At 37.9% G+C, this 21,914-nt stretch overlaps 1 protein-coding gene, 1 long non-coding RNA gene and 1 other non-coding gene across 3 annotated transcripts in view; 2 read left to right on the forward strand and 1 right to left on the reverse strand.

Moving 5' to 3' along the window:
- Nucleotides 1-21,914, forward strand: part of LOC145716598 (uncharacterized) — a 121,854-nt gene that overhangs the window by 61,112 nt on the left and 38,828 nt on the right. The window lies entirely within an intron of this gene.
- On the reverse strand, nt 2,808-3,373 carry LOC102742375 (cytosolic iron-sulfur assembly component 2A). The gene has a single exon (XM_006732194.2). The coding sequence runs from the start codon at nt 3,335-3,337 to the stop codon at nt 2,822-2,824; it is 516 nt and encodes a 171-aa protein (XP_006732257.2). The 5' UTR covers nt 3,338-3,373; the 3' UTR covers nt 2,808-2,821.
- On the forward strand, nt 4,573-4,679 carry LOC115940558 (U6 spliceosomal RNA). The gene has a single exon (XR_004075295.1). It is a non-coding gene; the product is annotated as a U6 spliceosomal RNA (small nuclear RNA).

Genomic DNA, 21,914 nt, shown 5'->3' on the forward strand with positions numbered 1-21,914 from the left:
AGTCCTATAAAATTCTTTGCCTTGACTGTGATTTGCTTACTTCTGCCCCTACAATAAGCACAAAACAGTCCACCTGGGATGCCTCACTCAGACTTTGCCAATCTCTAGTCCTCACCTCTCCAAATACTGCTCAAAATGCAGCTCAGGGGAAGCCCAGCGCAAACTGGTCCTGATCTAAGGACAAAGACAATCAGGGAATTAAAGAAAACCATCAGCACAAGGGAGTTGAACAAACAGAACAGCCTATCCCTAGGGTAAATGGAGATAAGGCTGGGAGGAGAGGAACTTTTAAGGTCTCATTACCCATTGAGAGGGGTGCCTGGCTGGCTCAATCAGTAGAATATGGGATTCTTGATCTCAGGGTTGTCAGTTCAAGCCCCACGTTGGGTGTAGAGAATACTTAAAAATAAAATCTTAAACAAAACAACAACAACCAAAGCTGTGGAGAGATTGAAGAGGACTTTATATCCGTACATTGAAAACCTGTTGCCATTGAAAGGAATCATCAGAAAACCAGAATTCCTCAGTGAAATCTTGAAAATATGATTACCAAAATTAACTCTGAAATTTCACAGAAGTCTAAAAAATAGAAGCAGCCAAGGACTGAATTAGTAATCTGGAAAATAAGTTGAAAAAAAAATCTTCCAAAACTTAGATACGTGATGTAAAAAGAGATGAGAAAGAGGAAAAGGAGGCTGAGAAGAGATCCAAGCAGTTTACCCTCTGTGTGCTCCAGCAGGAGTCTCAGGATGGAAAGAACACAGACAGAGGACATAACTTTTTTCAAAATAGAGAAATGATTTGGATTTCCGGATTGAAAGGGTCCATCTAGATACATACTGGTGAAATCTCTGCCCTGCAAGGATAAAAAGAATATCCTTAAAGTTCTCAGAGCAAATACAAGCTTGCCTGTGAAGGGACTCAAGTCAAACTGGATCAGGCTCCCATCAGCAACGCTGGATTTCAGTTGAAAGACAGTGGAGTGGGGAGTTTCACATTCTGAGGGAAATGATTTGAATATCAAAATATATCCCAGCTAGACTAAGCATAAAAATATTTTCAGATGCAGGGAAAGACTAAAAAGATTGTCTTTTAAATACTTTTTCTAGGAGAGTTACTTACAGCTGTACTGGAGCAAAGCAGAAACAGAACCCCAGAAAGAGGAAAATGCGGAATCCAAGACACCAAGCTAGCAGGATATCCTATGATGATGACAGTTGCTTAACATGCTTAGACAGTGGTGAGTCCAAATTAGAACAGGAAATCAGAAGGCTCCATGGAAACAGTCTTCAGGAAGAAAGTGGGTAACACCACACAGATCTTGTGATTAGGATCTAAAAGTGTCACTATAGCTTGCTATCAATGACACAGTAGTGTAAGTCTATCTTTTCTTTTCAACAAGAGAAAGAATGGCCACTAGATCATCTGGGAAATAGAATAAAACACTCTACAGGGAAGTCATGGTCTAAATATGGAGCAAGTTGGATTTTGAACAGTTGGTGTAAAACAAAGTGATGGACTCAGAATTAAATGCGTTTGAATTTGTAATGAGTAGAGGGTATAAACATTTCCCGGTGTCAAGTGTGGTTCTTTTACTCTTGAAACTGGATTGCTATTTTTATAGCACATGATTCTTTACAGATCAGATTTTTCCCAATAATTCTTTTGAAGAATCATCCAGGGAGTAAACTTAGATATAAAGTTGCGTTCTCATTTTCTCTTTTGGTTTCCCTATCAAAAAAAATAAATAAATAAATAAAAAATATATATATATGATTTTGTTGTTTCTAGCATAGCAAAGGTGACCTTGGATTTTGACCAGATAGTCATCTAAACTTGAATATTTGTAAACAAACTTGTGGCCATTAAGAAGCATAAGCCTCATGTTTTAGTAATTTATTTGAAGAGTTCCTTAGTAACTAATAGCTTGTTTTGAAGAAATATGTACATAAAATTCAGCTCCTTTAGTTTCACTTCACCTTTTTTCCTGCTAAATCCAAGTAAAATTAAATAGAATAATTTTTATTTTTTTTAATTTTTATTTATTTATTTTTATTTGTTTTTTTTTTTTTTAAAGATTTTATTTATTTATTTGAGACAGAGAGAATGAGAGACAGAGAGCATGAGAGGGAGGAGGGTCAGAGGGAGAAGCAGACTCCCTGCCGAGCAGGGAGCCCGATGCGGGACTCGGGACTCGATCCCGGGACTCCAGGATCATGACCTGAGCCGAAGGCAGTCGCTTAACCATCTGAGCCACCCAGGCGCCCTAAATAGAATAATTTTTAAAGAAATATTTACAACAGTTATCTCTGTATTGTGGGATTAGAATGATTTGAATATATATATGATTTTCTGGAGTTTCCTCCCAAGAATATGTATTGCTGTTAATATGAGAACACCCCATAAAATTTAACAAGAATAATTATTTCGACTGAAACTACCTTAGCAGACTTTTTCTGCTAAGGAAGACCTTCTTTTTTTTTTTTTTTTACAAGAATCATCTCTGTTTTATTTATTCTACAGAGTAATGATTTAAATTGAATACACTTGGGCACAGTAAATATTTGACATGAAAAGTAGTTATCAGAAGAGGCATCAGAAAAATAGCAACTCATCTGACACATAATCACTAGAAAATATTTTTCTGTCCAATCACTTAAGTGTTAAAAATCCTGAGAATGTTATACACTGAACAAACTAGGTACTACTTATAATTAAATCTTGCTTGCAAATCATCGGTTAAAAAAAACGCCTTGAGGTACAAATCACCTATGTATTAAACATGTCTTTTACATTTTTACAAAGAATTTAAACAAAAATATCAAACAATTAAAGTTAAGTGGCTCTTAAAACAGCTATTAGGCTCAAGGACACACTGTTCCACAATTTCCCGTAAGTTGGGGTTTTCCATCGCAGCTGCCACTCGCTCTTTGTCTTTTATCTGCTTGTTGATGTCTTCCTCTGTTGAGTGGGTTCCTTCAGAAATGTAGATTTCCAACTTATGTTTAAACGGTAAACACCGCTGAAGTTTTACTCTTAAGCACAGCCCAATAAGGGTTGCCAAAGAGCAGTGAGGTACTGTTGGTGTGAACCTGATAATAACCAAACAGTCTTCTTCGTTTATCTCCTGAACCTCCACACTACTTTCTGTTACCACTTCCAGTTCTTCTAAAGTATTGGGCTTCTCTGGGTCCCGGATAGTTCGAATCAAATCATAAACCTCTAGCGCTTTTTCTTCCATGATCCGGGGCTGCCGGGCAGCTCCCCGCTCAAAGAGGCCGGAGAGCCACAGGACTCTGCTCAGCGTCCAGGACAGCAGCCCGGACACCTGCTCCATCCTCACGCTCCGCCATCCCTGGTGACTGTCCCATCCGAGCCAGTAAGACCTTCTTGATGCCCCACTTTCCACTAATCATTACTATCACTCTTGCAAACTCATTTTTGAAAGGAGCTCACCTTTTTACTGATAGCAGGTATAGCTTTGCATATTGATTGCTCCTGCCTATAAGATTTTTGGTTTCTCAAGGACTAGGCCTGTGGATCTACACCACTGCTATTCTCCTGATGGGCTCAGCACAGCCGCAGGATGCTCCCACTGGGTCCTGGAAGGCATCCTGGGTGGAGGCAGAGCTTCTTGACCTGCACCCCAGGGTCTCTCCCAGATCCCCCCTGTGGGGTGAAAGAGAAGGGAAGGCAGTAGGTTCAGGCTCACACAAGCATGGTAATGGAATCCACAGAGCAATAGCTTCCAGTTCTCCACCCCAATCATTAGGCTTTCAAAACTGCATAGAGTATAAATTAGAAGCCCAAATGCTTGCTTATGTGTTGAATCAGCGCAATAAACAAATAATCAAATGGTAGGAACAGACTAAACTCAGAGCCTCTTCCCATGAATAGTATATGTGGGGATAAAGCATTTTTTGGAGAAGTGGAGCAGCTCTCATGTTTGTAGAGATTTAGGGAATGGTCACGAGGGAGTGAGAGGACAGTGAACACAGGACACTCTCAAATGCTGATGTTCTCATGGAAAAAGCCTTTCACGGAAAACAGAAAATTGCACAAAACTTGTTTCCTCCCCTTAAACCATGGACCCTTCTCCCTGCCATGCTTTCCTGCACACAAGGAAGACCTCCAGAAGAGAGAGAGAGTAGGAAGAAGGAAAGGAGAAAAGGGAGAAAGGGCCTGGACTTGAGATGAGGATGAAACTCTGAGGAACAGGTAGTACTTGAAACTGGACAGTGAGTCATGCAGGGTGGAGCAGGTCAGAGTTGCTAACTTACTGTTTGAAGGGCTAAGAAACTTCAAAATGATTGAGTTTTAAATTAGGCTATTTGTGAATTTCCTGTTTCCTTGCTCAAACCCCTGAGGATTGGTTGGGGCAGAGGATGAAGATAGGACCCAGGCCAGGCTCTTTTATGTTTATTTCTCTTTGCTCATGCTCCTGACTTTGAACAGGCACATCTATCACTAGGACACTCCAGTTCATTAGGAAGCAGCAGGCAGCAGGTCACAGAAGGGAAGAAAGAAAAGGAGGAAAGGAGCAAAGAGAAAACCAATGACTTAAAACTCCCTGTGCTCGCTTGGCCAGCATGTGTACTAAAATTGGAACAATGCAGAGAAGATTAGCATGTCCCCTGTGCAATGATGACACACAAACTCATGAAGCATCCCGTATTTTTTCAGGGATGATGGAAAAGTTCTGGAGGTGAATAGTGGTGGATGGTTGTACAACAACATGAATGCACTTGATGTTACTAAACTATCTATATACTTAAAAGTAGCCGAATGTGATGAGCACTAGGTGTCATACACAACTAATGAATCATCGAACACTACACCAAAAACTAATGATGTACTATATGTTGGCTAATTGAATTTAAATAAAGAAATTAAATTTAAAAATTTTTAAAATAGCTGAATGGTAAATTTTATATTTTACCACAATTTATAAAAAACAAACAAACATGGCCATAAAGGTTGGATAAAGATGTCATAAGGAAAAATCAACAAGTAAAAGTCACTCAGTTAACAAAATAAGTTAGAGCAAAAAAAAAAAATCTGAAAACCCAAATGCAAGCCCTCAGTCATTGTGCATACCACGGTATCAGCAGAGAGTAGTGGAAAGAGCCAACTTGGCTATTACCTGATTTGAAGTCTCACTCTGCTACTTACTAGCTGTATGACCTTGGACAAAACACCTAATGTCCTTGAGCCTGTTTCTTACTTAAAATCGTGAAACGACATTGGACGCACAGACCTATTGGGAGAATTAAGATATACAGGCAAGGCATTTAGCATAGTAAATGGCTTCTACTAGGCATTCACACTGTGTTTCCTTTCCTTTTCTGCATGTAGAAGGTTGCAAATGCAATGTGTTGTGGGACACAGAACCTAACTTGAAAGATGGTAAGGATAAAATTTAAAAAATGAAAATATATGGAGATAGTATTTGGGCAGTAGTTCCTGAGAGAGGCAGACCAGGTGTAGAAAGGACCCTCTCAATTGCTGAAAAAGACTTAAGACTTGTTATTAGAGTACTGACCTAGCTGTTGTAACTAAGTAACCCACCCCCTCCCCAATACAGTGCCTGAAATAAGATGGAAGCTTATTTTTCTCCATATAATACTCCAGAGGTAAGCTATTTAAGGCTGACAAAGCAGCTCTGTCATTCTCAACACATAAGATTTCCATCATTGGATCCAAAGTGGTTGCTTTAGATCCTGACATCATCTGGGTAGTGGAAGGGGTTGGGGGGAAGGACCAGTGGTGCCATCTAGCTTTCTTTTTAAGGGCATGGCTTAGAAATGACACATCTCATTTTTCCACCCACACCACATTCACCAAATCCTTGCTGTAAAGGATGCCAGGGGAAGTAAACTCCAGCTGGAGTCCTATTACTAAGAAGAGGAGTTTGGATGTTGCTGTATACTTAGCTATCTCAACCACATAACTCACATTATATTTTCTCTAATTTGCAACCACTGGCTTTCAAAATAACAAAGCTAACACATTCCCCAAAATGGAAGAATAATTTCTTGCTTATTAATATATTCAGTAAATATTTATAGACTACTTCTATGTGTTAGATACTATTCAAAACATCCACAAATACAGAAGACTGCAAAACAGATGAAGTTCCTGATTTCATTAAGCTAAATTTGGGGACACCTGGCTGGCTCAACCGGTAGTCCATGTGACTCTTAATCTCAGGGTCATGAGTTCAAGCCCCGTGTTGGTGTGGAGCCTATTTAAAATGAAAAAGAAAAAACAAATGCCATTAAACTAAATTCAGTAGGGGGAGAAAGTAAACAAAAATTGGAAAAAAAAAACCCACACATTAGTGCAAAGATGAAAATTAAGGGATGTAGGGACAAGCAACCAGATGTTTATTTAGATGGGGTGGTTAGGGATGCCCTAACCATTTGAAGAACAGGAAACAGAACATGACAGGAATGGGGAACTGCAGGTGCAGAGGTCCTGAGGGGGGAAAGATCCAGGAGGGTTTGTGGTACAGAAGGGCCAGTGTGGATTTAGCAGGAGAGGGAGAGAGGATATAAGATCAGGAAGGAAGGCGGGAGCAGTTTGTTCTTTGGCATTTCCCAGTGCTGAGGACAGTGTGCACAGGGTAAGTACCCCGTGAGTGTTTGATAAATGAATAAGCTAGAAGATAAAGATCCAAGACTGTTGGCAAGTAGGCTCTAATTTATGGCTGTCCTCTGCTATAGATTGCCTTCTGCTCATGCTACACGCATCTCTCAGCCCCTGTCTCTCAGATCTCAGACTCTTTTGATCCTTGTAGCTGCTCCCAGTGTCTTTGGTAGACTGATGTCCTCTTATTAAAAATGGAGTTAGGGAAGAAATTTGGGAAGGAGACAGGTATCTGAATATAATGATCATGTCCCCTTTTTGGCTTTCTCTGCTCTTTGCTAAATAGCTCTAGTTCTCTTAATTTTTCTCTGTGTGGTTTTCCAGATCTGGAACCAGCCTAATAACCTGATACTTACAAGTGTCATGTTTGCAGAGGCAATATGATTAATGGAGAACCAAGATGGGGTGGTAGTTAAGGCTGTCACCTTTGGAGCCAGACTTCCTGGGTTTGAATCCCAATTTGGCCTGGTCTGGGTCACTCTGAGTAAAGTACTAAATCACTTTGGTAATCTGTTTACTTTCTGTTAAATGGGGGTTGAGTGATTTCTGACCGTGAATTGAAAGAATTAATATTATTAAATTAATTTAAATTAATTAAATTAATTAAATTAATTTTAAGAATTAATATTGTTAAAATGTCCATGCTACCCACAGTGATCTACAGATTCAGTGCAATCCCTATCAAAATACCAATACTACTTTTCATAGAACTAGAACAATTAATCCTAAAAAACTGTATGTAACCACAAAAGGACCTCAAAGAGCCAAAGCAACCTTGAAAAAGAACAAAACAGCTGGAGGTATCACAATCCCAGATTTCAAACTACAGGACAAAGCTACAATAATCAAAAAAGTATGGCAGTAATACAAAAACAGACATATAAGATCAATGGGACAGAGTCCAGAATTAAACTCATGCTTATATTGTCAATTAATCTATAATAAAGGAAATAAGAATATACAATAGGGAAAAGATAGTATCTTTCCATTTATTTTTGTCATCTTCAATTTCTTTAACCAGTGTCTTCTAATTTTCATACTACTGGTGTGTCACCTCCTTGGTTAAATTTATTCTAGGTATATTATTATTTTTGATGTTTTTTTTTTAAAGATTTTATTTATTTATTTGACAGAGACACAGCGAGAGGGGGAACACAAGCAGAGGGAGTATATATAGAGAGAAGCAGGCTTCCCACTGAGCAGGGAGCCCGATGCTGGGCTCGATCCCAGGACCCCGGGATCACGACCTGAGCTGAAGGCAGACGCCCAACCAACTGAGCCACTCAGGTGCCCCTTTGATGCATTTTAATGGGATTGTTTTCTTAATTTCTCTTTCTGCAACTTTGCTGTAAGCATATAGAAACACAATAGATTTCTGTACATTAATTTCATTTGTTACAACTTTATGGAATGCATTTATTCTAAGTTTTTTTGGAGAGTCTTTAGTGTTTTCTGTATAAAATAGCATGTGATCTGCTAATAATAGCAGTTTATTTCTTCCTTATCAATTTGGTTGCCTTTTGTTTCTTATCTGACTGTTGTGTCTAGGACTTACAATACTGTGTTGAATAAAAGTGGCAAGAATGGACATCCTTGTTTCATTCCTGATCTTAGAGAAAAAACTTTCAGCCTTTCACCATTGAGTATAATGTTAGTTGTGGGCTTGTCATAGATAGCCTTTATTATGTTGAGATACATTTTTTCAGCACTCTCTTTGTCAAGTTTTTACCATGGATATTGAATTTTGTCAAATACCTTTTCTACATCTGTTGAGATGATCATAATTTTTATCCTTCATTTTGTTAATGTAGTGTGTCATGTTGATGGATGTGTGGATTGTTCAGATTGAACCATCCTTGCATCCCTGGAATAAATCACACTTAATCATGGTGAATAATAAAATTTTAATGTATTTGGTAATGGATTTGGTTTTCTAATATTTTGTTGGAGATTTTTGCATTTATGCTCATCAGGGATATTGACCTCTATTTTTTTTTATTTTTGTAGTGTCTTTGTCTGATTTTGGTATCAAGGTAATGCTGGCCTTATGGAATGTATTTGGAAGCTTTTCTTTCTCTTCTATTTTTTGGAGTAGTTTGAGAAGGATAGGTATTAACTCTTATTTAAATGTTAGGTATATTTCACCTGTGAAGCCATCTGGTCCTGGACTTTGTGTACTGGGAGTTTTTTGATTACTGATTCAATTTTGTTAACTAGTGATCGGTCTATTCACATTTTCTATTTCTTCCTGATTCAGTCTTAGAAGATTGTATATTTCTAGAAATTTATCTCTGTGTTCTAGGTTTTCCAGTTTGGTGGCATATAATTTTTCCTAGCAATCTCTTATAATCTTTTGTATTTCTGTGGTGTAAGTTGTAATTTCTCTTACATTTCAATTTTGAGTTTTCTGGTTTTTTTTTTTTTTCCTTTATGAGCCTCGGTAAAGGTTTACCATTGTTGTTTATTATTTCAAAGAACCAGTTCTTGGCTTCACTGATCTTTTCTATTTTTCATTCTCTTTTTATTAATCTCTTTATTTAGTCTCTATTTCATTTATGCTCTGATCTTTATTATTTCCTTTCTTTTAACTTTGGATTTTGTCTTTCTTTTTCTAGTTCCTTTAGGTGTAAGGTAAGATTATTTCATATTTTTTTGTTTCTTGATGTAGGCCTGTATTGCTATTAACTTCCTTCCTAGAAGGAAGGGAGGTTTTTGTTGCCTCACAAAGGTTTTGAACTGTAGTATTTCCATTTTCATTTGTCTCCAGTTATTTTTTTTATTTCTATTTGATGTCTTCATTTATCCATTGGTTGTTTACTATCATGTTGTTTAGCCTCCATGTGTTTGTATTTTTTTCCTTTTTTTTTTGTTTTACTGATTTCTAGTTTCATACTGATGCAGTCAGAAGGTGCTTGATATGGTTTTAGTCCTCTAAAAGTTTTTGAAAATTATTTTGTGGCCTAACATATGATCTGTCTTGGAGAATGTTACATTTGCCCTTGAAAAAAATGTGTATTCTGTTTTTGATGGAATGTTTTGTATATATGTTAAAACTATCTTGTCTATTGTGTTGTCAAAGCCACTGTTTCCTTGTTGATTTTCTTTCTGGATGATCTATCCACTGATACAAGTGGGGTGTTAAAGTCCTCAACTATTACTGTATTACTATCAAATTTTTCCTTTATGTTTTTTAATATTTGCTCTATATAATTAGATGCTCCAATGTTGGGTGCATAGATATTTGCAATTGTCATCCTTTTGTTAGATTGATCCCTTTATCATTATGTAGTGCCCTTCTTTGTTTCTTGTTACAGTCTTTGTTTTAAAGTCTGCTTTGTCTAATATAAGTATTGTTACCCTGGCTCTGTGTGTGTGTCTGTGTGTGTGTGTATGCATCCATTTGTATGGTATATGTTTTTCTATCCCTTCACTCTTAAGCTGAAGTGAATTTCTTGTAGGCAGAATACAGATGGATTTTTTTTTTAATCTATTCAGTCACCTATGTCTCTTGGAGCATTAGGCCACTTACATTTAAAGTAATTATTCATATTGCCATTTTGTTGATTGCTTTCTAGTTGTTTTTTGTAGTTCTTTTCTGTTTATTTTTATCTTGCTCTCTTCCTCTATGGTTTTATGGCTTTCTTTAGTGTTATGCTTGGATCCCTTTCTCTTTATTTTTTGTGTATCTGTTATAGGTTTCTGGTTTGTGGTAACCATGAGGTTCATATATAACATCTTAATTATATAGTAATCTATATTAAGTTAATGGTCATTTAAGTTCAAACAAATTCTAGAATCACTACATTTTTACTTCTCCCCCTTCATGTTTTATGTATGTGACATTACATTTTACATCTGTTTATTTTGTACATTCCTTAAATCATTTTTCACAGGTGCATTGACCCTTGAAAAACATGGGTTTGAAATGCATGACTCCCCTCATATATGGAAGTTTTAGAGTACAGGACTGTAAGCATGTTTTCTCTTCCTTATGATCTTTTTTTTTTTTTAATTTAAATTTTAAGTAGTTAACATACAGTGCAATATTGGTTTCTAGAGTAGAATTCAGTGATCTATCTCTTACATACAACACCCAGTGCTCATCATAACAAGTGCTCTCCTTAATACACATCACCCATCTAGCCTATCCCCTACCCACCCCTCTCCATCAACCCTCAGTTTGTTCTCTATCATTAAGAGTCTCTTGTGGCTTGTTTGCCTCTTTCATTTTTTTCTTTCCCCCCTTCCCATATGTTCATCTGTTTTCTTTCTTAAATTCCACATATGAGTGAGATCATTTGGTATTTGTCTTTCTCTGACTGACTTATTTCACTTAGCATAATACACTCTAGCTCTATCCATGTCATTGAAAATGGCAAGATTTCATTCTTTTTGATGGCTGAGTAATATTCCATTGTGTATATGTATATGTGTGTACACACACACACACACATACACACCACATCTTCTTTATCCATTCATCTGTCACTTGGTAGACATTTGGGCTCTCTCCATAGTTTGGCCATTGTTGATAATGTTGCTATAAACTTCAGGGTGCACATATCCCTGAGAATCCGTATTTTTGTATCCTTTGGGTAAATACCTAGTAGTGCAATTGCTGGATCATAGGGTATTTCTATTTTTAGCTTTTTGAGACACTGCCATACTGTTCTCCAGAGTGGCTGCACCAGTTTGCATTCCCACCAACAGTGCAACCAACAGTGTCCCCTTTCTCTGCATCCTCACCAACACCTATTGTTTCTTGTGTTGTTTATTTTAGCCATTGTGACAGGTGTGAGATGGTATCGTGGTTTTGCTTTGTATTTCCCTGAGGATGAGTGATGTTGAACATCTTTTCATGTGTCTGTTAGCCATCTGAGTGTCTTTTTTTGGAAAAGTGTCTGTTCATATCTTCATATCATTGTTCATCTGTTTTCAGATTAATTTTGTCATCTGTCAAAGATTAATTTTTTTGGAAAAGTGTCTATTCATATCTTCTGCCCATTTCTTAACTGGGTTATTTTTTTGGGGGGGGTTGTTGAGTTTGATTAGTTCTTTGTAGATTTTGGATACTAACCCTTTATCAGATATGTCATTTGTAAATATCTTCTCCCATTCTATTCTGTAGGCTGCCTTTTAGTTTTGTTGATTGTTTCCTTTGCTGTGCAGAAGACTTTTATCTTGAGGAAATACCAATAGTTAATTTTTGCTTATGTTTTCCTTGCTTGTGGTGATGTGTCTAGTAAGAAGTTGCTACAGCTGAGGTGAAAGAGGTTTCTGCCTGTGTTCTCCAGGATTTTGATGGTTTCCTGTCTCATATTAAGGTCTTGCATCCATTTTGAATTTATTTTTGTGAATGGTGTAAGAAAGTGGTCCAGTTTTATTTTTCTGTATGTTGTCCAGGTTTCCCAACACCATTTGTTGAAGAGACTGTCTTTTTTCCATTGGATATTCTTTGCTGCTTTGTCAAAGATTAATTGACCATATAGTTGCGGGTCCATTTCTGGGTTCTCTATTCTGTTCCATTGATCTATGTGTCTGTTTTTGTGCCAGTACCATACTGTCTTGATGACTACAGCTTTGTAATGTAGCTTGAAATCTGGAATTGTGATGCCTCCAGTTTTGTTTTCTCTTTTCAGAATTGCTTTGGCTCTTTTGTGGTTCCATACAAATTTTAGGATTGTTTGTTCTAACTCTGAAAAATACTGGTGGTATTTTGATGGGGATTGCATTAAATGTGTAGATTGCTTTGGGTACTATAGACATTTTAACAATGTTTGTTCCTCCAATCCATGAGCATGGAATGTGTTTCCCTTTCTTTGTTTACTCTTCAATTTCTTTCATAAGTGTTCTATAGTTTTCAGAGTATAGCTCTTTTACTTCTTTAGTTAGATTTATCCCAGTATCTTATTGGTTTTTGGTACAGTTGCAAATGAGATTGATTCCTTGATTTCTTTTTCTGTTGCTTCGTTATTAAATAAGTGTGTAGAAATGCAACAGATTTCTGCACATTGATTCTATATACTGTGACTTTGCTGAATTCATGTGTGAGTTCTAGTAATTTTTTGGTGGATTCTTTCAGGTTTTCTACATAGAGCATCATGTTGTCTACAAAGAGTGAAAGTTTGGTTTTCTTCTTGCCAATTTGGATGCCTTTTATTTCTTTTTGTTGTCTGATTACTGAGGCTCAGACTTCCAGTACTGTGTTAAATAATAATGATGAGAGTGGACATCCTTCTCTTGTTCTTTGCTGTAGGGGAAAGGCTCTGGTTTCCCCCATTGAGGATGATATTAGCTGTGGGTCTTTTGTATATGGCTTTTATGATATTGAGGTATGTTCCATCTATCCCTACTTTGTTGATGGTTTTTATCAGGAAAGAATGCTGTATTTTGTCAAATGCTTTTTCTGTATCTATTGATAGGATCATATGGTTCTTATCCTTCCTTTAGTATGGTGTATTATGTTGATTGGTTTGTGGATACTGAACCACCTCTGCAGCCCAGGAATGAATCCCACTTGATCATGGTGAATAATTCTTTTAATGTACTGTTGAATTAGATTTGTTAGTATTTTACTGAGAATTGTTGCATCCATTTTCATAGGGCCTATTGGCCTGTATTTCTTCTTTTTAGTGGGGTCTTAGTCTGATTTTGGAGTCAAGGTAATGTTGGCTTCGTAGAATAAGTTTGGAAGTTTTCCTTCCATTTCTATTTTTGGGAACAGTTTGAGAAGAATAGGTATTAACTCTTATTCTAAATGTCTGGTAGAATTTCCCTGGGATGCCAGTCATCTGGCCCAGGACTTTTGTTTGTTGGGAGACTTTTGATTTTTGATACTGATTCAATTTCTTTACTGGTTATGGGTCTGTTCAAGTTTCTATTTCTTCCTGTTTCAATTTCGGCAGTTTGTAAGTTTGTAGGAATTTGTCCATTTCTTCTAGGTTGCCAAGTTCATTGGCATATCATTTTTTCATAGTATTCTCTTATAATTGTTTGTATTTCTGTGGTATTGGTTGTGATCTCTCCTCTATCATTCATGATTTTATCTATTTGAGTCTTTTTTCTTTTTGATAAGTCTAGCTAGGGGTTTATCAATTTTATTAATTTTTTCGAAAAGCTAGCTCTTATTTTCATTAATCTCTTCTGGTTTTTTTTCTTTTTCATTTTTTTAAAAAGATTTTATTTATATGAGAGAGAAAGAGCGAAAGCTTGAGTGGGGTGAGGGGCAGAGGGAGAAACAGACTCCCTGCTGAGGAGGGAGCCTGATATGGGGCTCAATTCTGGGACTCTGGGATCATGAGCTGAGGTGAACGCAGATGCTTAACCAACTGAGCCACCCAGGTGCACCGTTTTTTTTGTTTGTTTCTATATCATTTATTTCTGCTCATATCTTTATTATTTCCCTTCTTCTGCTGGCTTTAGGCTTTATTTGCTGTTCTTTTTCTAGCTCCTCTAGGTGTAAGGTTAGGTTGTATATTTGAGACTTTTCTTGCTTCTTTTTTTTTTTTTTTAAAGATTTTATTTATTTATTTGACAGAGACACAGCGAAAGAGGGAACACAAGCAGGGGGAGGGGGAGAGGGAGAAGCAGGCTTCCCGCCGAGCAGGGAGCCCGATGCGGGGCTCGATCCCAAGACCCTGGGATCATGACCTGAGCCGAAGGCAGACGCTTAACGACTGAGCCACCCAGGCGCCCCGAGACTTTTCTTGCTTCTTGAGGTAGGCCTGTATTGCAATATACTTCCCTCTTGGGACTGCTTTTGCTGTCTCCCAAAGGTTTTGGGCTGTCATGCTTTTATTTTCATTTGCTTCCATGTATTTTTTAAATTCTTCTTAAATTTCCTGGTTAACTCATTCATTCCTTAATGGGACACTCTTTAACCTCCTGATATTTGAGGTCTTTCCCAATTTTTTCTTGTGGTTGACTTCAAGTTTCATAGCATTGTGGTCTGAAAATATGCATGGTATGATCTCAGTCATTTTGTACTTGCTGAGGGCTGATTTGTGACCCAGTATGCGATCTGTTCTGGAGAATGTTCCATGTACACTTGAGAAGAATGTGTATTCTATTTTAGGATGAAGTGTTCTGAATATATGTCTTAAGTCCATCCAGTCCAGTGTATCACTCAAAGCCATTGTTTCCTTGTTGATTTTCTGCTTAGATGATCTGTCCATTCTTGTAAGTGGGGTGTTAAAATTGCCTACTATTATTGTATTATCATCAATGAGTTTCTTTGTTGTTATTAATTTATATATTAGGGTGCTCCCACGTTGGGGGCATGAATATTTATAATTGTTAGATCTTCTTGATGGATAGATCCCTTAGTTATGATATAATGCCCTTCTTCATCTGTTGTTACAGACTTTGGTTTGAAATCTAGTTTGTCTAAGTATGACTACTCTGGCATTCTTTTGACATCCATTGGCGTGATAGATGGTTCTTCATCCCCTCACTTTCAATCTGCAGGTGTCTTTAGGTCTAAAATGAGTCTCTTGTAGGCAGCATACAGATGGAGCTTGTTTTTAATTCATTCTGATACCCTGTATCTTTTGATTGGTGCATTTAGTCCATTTACATTCAGAGTGAAAGATATGAATTTAGTGTCATTGTGTTACCTATAATTTGGTTCCAGTGATGTTCTCTGGTCCTTTCTAGTCTTTGTTGCTTTTGGTCTTTTTTTCTCCCCTCAAAGAGTCCCCCTTAAAATTTCCTGCAGGGCTGGTTTAGTGGTCATGAACTCCTTTAGTTTTTGCGTGTCTTGGAAACTCTTTATCTGTCCTTCTATTTTATTATTGTTATTATTTTTTAAAGATTTTATTTATTTATTTGACAGAGAGAGACACAGCAAGAGAGGGAACAGAAGCAGGGGGAGTGGGAGAGGGAAAAGCAGGCTTCCTGCTGAGGAGGGAGCCCAATGCAGGGCTTGATCCCAGGACCCTGAGCTGAAGGCAGATGCTTAACCGACTGAGCCACCCAGGTGCCCCTTTCCTTCTATTTTGAATGACAGCCTTGCTGGATAAAGATTTCTTGGCTGCATATTTTTCCCATTCTGCACATTGAATATTTCCTTCTAGTCCTTTCTGGCTTGCCAGATCTCTGTGGACAGATCTGCTGTGAAACTAATTTGTCTTTCCTTGTACGTTAAGGACGTTTTTTTCCCCTTGCTGCTTTCAGAATTCTTTCCTTGTCTGTGTATTTTGTGAATTTGGCTATGATATGCCTTTGTGAAGGCTGGCTTTTGTTGAATTTCATGGGAGTTCTTTGTGCTTCTTGGATTTTGATGTCTTTGTCCTTCCCCAAATTAGGAAGTTTTCAGCTATAATTTTTTTGAATAAACCTTCTGCCCCTTTATCTATCTCTTCATCTTCTGGGACTCCTAAGATACAAATGTTACTACATTTTACTAAGTTGCTGAGTTCTGTAAGTCTGCCTTCCTGGTCCATTACCTTTACTTCCCTCTTCCTCCTTCTCCCCTCCACCTCCTCCTCCTCTTTTTTTTTTTCTTTTAAGATTTTATTTATTTGAGAGAGAGAGAGAGCGCATGTGCACGCGCACAAGCGGGGCAGGGGCAGGCAGAGGGAGAAGCAGGTTTCCCGCTGAGCAAGGAGCCCGATATCGGACTTGATCTCAGGACCCTGGGATTATGACCTGAGCTGAAGACAGATGCTTAACCAGCTGAGCCACTCAGGCATCCCCATCTTTCCTTCTTTTTTGGCTTCATTATTTTCCATAATTTTATCTTCTGTATCACAGATTCGCTCCTTTGCTTTGTCCATCTTCGTTCTTATGGTCTCCATTTGTGTTTGCATCTCAGTTAAACATTTTTAATTTTGACCTGACTAGAGTTTAGTTCTTTTATATCTGTAGTAAGGAATTCTCTAGGGTCTTCCATGCTTTTTTCAAGCCCAGGTAATATCCTTGAAATCGTTGTTTAAAATTCTAGTTCAGACATTTTATGTCTGTTATTGATTAAATTCCTGGCCATGAGTTCTACCTTGTGTTCTTTCTTTTGGGGTGAATTTCTCCATCTCATTTTTTCATCCAGAAAAGAAAGGAAGGAGAAAAAAGAACAACACAACAAAACCCAACAAAAAACACACACAAAGCAAAAAACAAAGAAAAGAAAAAAAACCAAGAAAAACAAAAACACAAAACAAGAAAACCAAAAACCAAAAACAACAAATAGATTCTGAGTGTGTTTTGGTCTGTTGTTAAAAGAATTTAGATCCCAAAATAAAAAATATAAAATAAAATGAAAGTAGACAAAAAATATATATATGAAAAGTATACATATAAAACTTAAAATTAATAATAAAAAATTTTAAAAGGAATTGGAAAATACAAGAAAATAAGTGAAAAAAACAATAAAAATAAAAGAAAGGATAAAAGAAAAAAGGAAGCTCAATCCTATTTCCCCTAGAGGTGAAGCTTTGCAGAACTCTATGATCAATAAACTTGGTGCGATCTAGTTGTTTGTGCTGGTCTTCTTGGGGAGGGGCCTGCTGCACTGATTCTCAGGTGGACTTGTTTCAGTGGAAATGCTCTCCAGGGCTCAGGGGGTGGGGCTTGGGGTCAGCCCCTTGGCCTCCACTAGGTGGGGTTGTTTTTCTCCCTAAAGGCTTTCAGCTCTGATGGCGCGGGATGAAAATGGTTGCGCCCAGCTGTCTCGCCCTGGATCTGAAAGTTTGTACCCCCTACTCTTCACTGAGACCTCTCAGAAAAGGAATCAATCACTCTGTTTTTTCCCTGGTTTCCATCTGAATCCTGCATTCACTCTGCCCATGTCTGAGCCTTTTTATTTCAGGCCTATGACCGAATTTCAAAACTCCAAATTTCCGGGATGCCCAACCATGCAGACCAGCACTGTTCTTCCCGGGGAGGGTCTCCCCACGCTTGCTGTCCCGTCCCAGAAATGTGGTCCCACAACCACATGTTGTTTTGCAGTTTATAGCAGAAAGCTGGTACCAAGACCCACTGCTCTGGGCCGGCTTCCTTGTCTTATGCCTGGAAGCAGCACTGCACCTTGGCACCATCCATTCTTCCTGCAAGCAGGGGATCCTTAGAGTACCCTGTCACTCCTGGGATTCTGCCCCTCTTCTCCACCTGAGCACTTTTAATTCAGGCATGTCCCCCACAGTAGTGAACTTAAAAGTTGAGATTTTGCAGTTTACGAATTCTAATACTTTGTGGTAGCCTTTGTAAGCAGGCTCTCTCCACACCACCTCCACAGCTGTGTCTCGCCCAAGTGAACTTCCGCACTTTCTTTAAAAAGTTGGTGGCTTTTCTGCTTGTAGACTTACAGTTTTTGTTCTCTCAGACCTCTGATTGACTTCTGGGTGGGCAGAATAATTTGATAACTATTTAATGCTGTGTCAAGGTCCTCCTACTCCACCGTCTTAACTCCTCTCTCTCTTCCTTATGGTCTTAATAACATTTCTTTTCTCTAGCTTACCTTATTGTAAGAATACAGTATATATATACATACAATATACAAAATGTGTTATTCAACTATTTGTGTTACTGGTAAGGTTTCTGATTCACAATGGGCTATTAGTAGTTGAGTTTTGGAGAGTAAAGTGTTGTATGCAGATCTTCAGCTGCATAGTAAGTCATTATCCCTAACCCCTGCATTGTTCAAGGGTCAACTGAAATTGATTTTACTATTTTTGTCTTTTAATCTTCATACTAGTTTTGTAAATGATCGATCTACTACTTTTACTATATGTTTGCTTTTACCAATGAGGTTTTATTTCATTTCATAATTTTCTTCTAGTTATAGCCTTTTCTTTTCCACTTAAAGAAGTCCCTTTGACAATTTGTTGTAAGGCTAGTTTAGTGGTGAAAAACTCTTTTCACTTTTATTTGTCTGGGAGACTCTTTATCTCTCCTTCAATTCTGAATGATAACCTTGCCAGGTAGAGTATTCTTGGTTTTAGGTTTTTCCCTTTTAGCACTTGGAATATATCATGCCACCCTCTCTGGTGTATAAAGTTTCTGCTGAAAATTCAGTTGACAGTCTTACGGGATTTTTCCCTGTGTGTAACTAGTTGCTTTTATTTTGATGCTTTTTAAGATTCTCTCTTTATCTTTAATTTCTGTCATTTAATTATTATGTGTCTTGGGTTCATCTTGGGGTTCTCTGTACTTCCTGGACTTCGATGTCTATTTCCTTCCACAGGTTAGGAAAGTTTTCAGCTGTTTCTTCAAATTTTTTACCCTTTTCTCTTCTCCTTCTGAGACCCCTATAATGCGAATTAACATTACTCTTGCTGTTGTCCCAGAAGTCCCTTCACCAATCTCATTAAAAAAAATTTTTTTATTCCTGTTCAGTTTGAATGCTTTCCATTACCCTGTCTTCCAGATTACTGATTTGTTCTTCTGCATCCTCTAATCTGCTGTTGAATTTCTCTAGTGTATTTTTCATTTCAGTTATTTTTAATTTAAATTCAATTATCCAACATATCATTAGTTTCAGATGTAGTGTTTGGGAATTCATCAGTTGCATATAACACCCAGTGCTCATTACAAACATGCCCTCCTAATGCCCATCACCCAATTACCCGATCCCCCCACCCACCTCCCCTCCAGCAACCCTGTTTGTTTCCTATAGTTAAGAGTCTCATGGTTTTTCTTTCTCTCTGATGATTTCCCATTCAGTTTTCCTTCCCTTCCCCTATGATTCTCTGCACAGTGTTTCTTATATTCCACATATAAGTGAAACCATATGATAATTGTCTTTCTGTGATTGACTTATTTTGCTCAGCATAGTACCCTCCGGTTCCATCCACGTCAATGTAAATGGTAAGTATTCATCCTTTCTGATGGCTGAATAATATTCCATTGTGTGTGTGTGTGTGTGTGTGTGTGTGTGTGTGTATAGATATAGATATATATACACACCACATCTTCTTTATCCATTCATCTGTCAGTGGACATCTAGGGTCTTTCCATAGTTTGGCTCTTGTGGACTTTGCTGCTATGAACATTGGGGTGCAGGTGTCCCCTCGGGTCATTATATTTGTATCTCTGGGGTAAATACCTAGTAGTACAGTTGCTAGGTCATAGGGTAACTCTATTATTAACTTCTTGAGGAACCACCATACTGTTTTCCAGAGTGACTGTACCAGCTTGCATTCCCAGCAACAGTGTAAGAGGGTTCCCTTTTCTCCACATTCTTGTCAACATTTGTCATTTCCTGACTTGTCAATTTTAGTCATTCTGACTGGTGTAAGGTGGTATCTTGTTTTTATTTATATTTTCCTGATGGCAAGTGATGTGGAGCATTTTTTTCATGTGTCTGATGGCCATTTGTACATCTTCTTTGGAGAAGTGTCTGTTCGTGTCTTCTGCCCATTTTTGACTGGATTATTTGTTTTTTGGGTGTTGAGTTTGGTAAGTTCTTTATAGATCTTGCATACTAGCCCTTTATCTGATATGTCATTTGCAAATAACTTCTCCCATTCTGTAGGTTGCCTTTTAGTTTTGTTGACTGTTTCCTTTGCCGTGGAGAAGATTTTTATCTTGATGAAGTCCCAAAAGTTCATTTTTGCTTTTGTTTCCCTTGCGTTTGGAGACGTGTCTAGCAAGAAGTTGCTGAGGTTGAGGTCGAAGAGGATACTGCCTGTGTTCTCTAGGATTTGATGGATTCCTATCTCACATTTAGGTCTTTCATCCATTTTGAGTTTATCTTTGTGTGGTGTAAGAAAATGGTCCAGTTTCATCCTTCTCCATGTGGCTGTCCAGGTTTCCCAACACCATTTGTTGAAAAGACCAGTCTTTATCCATTGGATATTCCTTCCTGCTTTGTCAAAGATTAGTTGACCATAGAGTTGAGGGTCCATTACTGGGTTCTCTATTCTGTTCCATTGATCTATGTGTCTGGTGTTCGTTTTATTTTTTTTTTTAAAGATTTTATTTATTTGACAGAGAGAGACACAGCGAGAAAGGGAATACAAGCAGGGGGAGTGGGAGAGGGAGAAGCAGGCTTTCTGCTGAGCAGGGAGCCCAATGCGGGGCTCGATCCCAGGATCTTGAGATCATGATCTGAACTGAAGATAGATGCTTAACAACTGAGACACCCGATCACCCCATGTGTCTGTTTTGTGCCAGTACCATACTGTCTTGATGATTACAGCTTTGTAATATACCTTGAAGTCTGGCATTGTGATGCCACCAGCTTTGGTTTTCTTGTTCAACATTCCTGTGCTATTTGGGGTCTTTTCTGGTTCTATGCAAATTTTAGGATTGTTTTTTCCAGCTCTGTGAAGAATGTTGATGGCATTTTGATAGGGATTGCATTGAATGTGTAGATTGCTCTGGGTAGCATAGATATTTTAACAGTGTTCTTCCAGTCCATGAGTATGGAATTTTTTTTCCATTTCTTTGTGTCTTTCTCAATTTCATTCATAAGTGTTCTATAGTTTTTAGAATATAGATCCTTTACCTCTTTGGTTGGGTTTATTCCTAGGTATTTTATGGTTTTTGGTGCAATTGCAAATGGGATGAATTCCTTAATTCCTCTTTCTTCTGTCTCATTGTTAATGTATAGAAATTCAACTGATTTCTGTGCATTGATTTTATATCCTGCCATGTTGCTGAATTCCTGTATGTGCTCTAGCAATTTTGGGGTGGAGTCTTTTTTTTCCACATAAGTATCATGTCATCTGCAGAGTGAGAGTTTGATTTCTTTGCCAATCTGAATGCCTTGTATTTCCTTTTGTTGTCTGATTGCTGAGGCTATGACATCTAGTACTATGTTGAACAACAGTGATGAGAGTGGGCATCCCTGTTGTGTTCCTGACCTTAGGGGAAAGCTCTCAGTTTTTCCCCATTGAGAATGATATTCACTGTGGGATTTTCGTATATGGCTTTTATGAGATTGAGGTATGTTCCCTCTATCCCTACACTATGGAGAGTTTTAATCAAGAAAGGACACTGTATTTTATCAAATGCTTTTTTCTGCATCAATTGAGAGGATCATATAGTTTTCATATACTTTTTCTTCTTTCTTTTATTAATGTGATGGATCATGTGATTGATCTGTGAATGTTGAACTACCCTTGCAGCCCAGGAATAAATCCCACTTGGTTGTGGTGAATAAACTTTTAAATGTACTATTGGATCCTATTGGCTGGTATCTTGGTGAGAATTTTGGCATCCATGTTCATCAGGGATATTGGTCTGTAATTCTCCTTTTCCATGGGGTCTTTGTCCAATTTTGGGATCAAGGTAATGCTGGCCTCATAGAAAGAGTTTGGAAGTTTTCC

Source organism: Leptonychotes weddellii, chromosome 12 (assembly GCF_054177405.1).
Source record: "Leptonychotes weddellii isolate Sample4059 chromosome 12, ASM5417740v2, whole genome shotgun sequence".
NCBI lineage: Eukaryota > Metazoa > Chordata > Mammalia > Carnivora > Phocidae > Leptonychotes > Leptonychotes weddellii.

What these genes read in the sequence shown, in the direction of transcription:
- LOC102742375 (XM_006732194.2), bottom strand. Translation starts at nt 3,337, where the DNA reads ATGGAGCAGGTGTCCGGGCTGCTGTCCTGGACGCTGAGCAGAGTCCTG.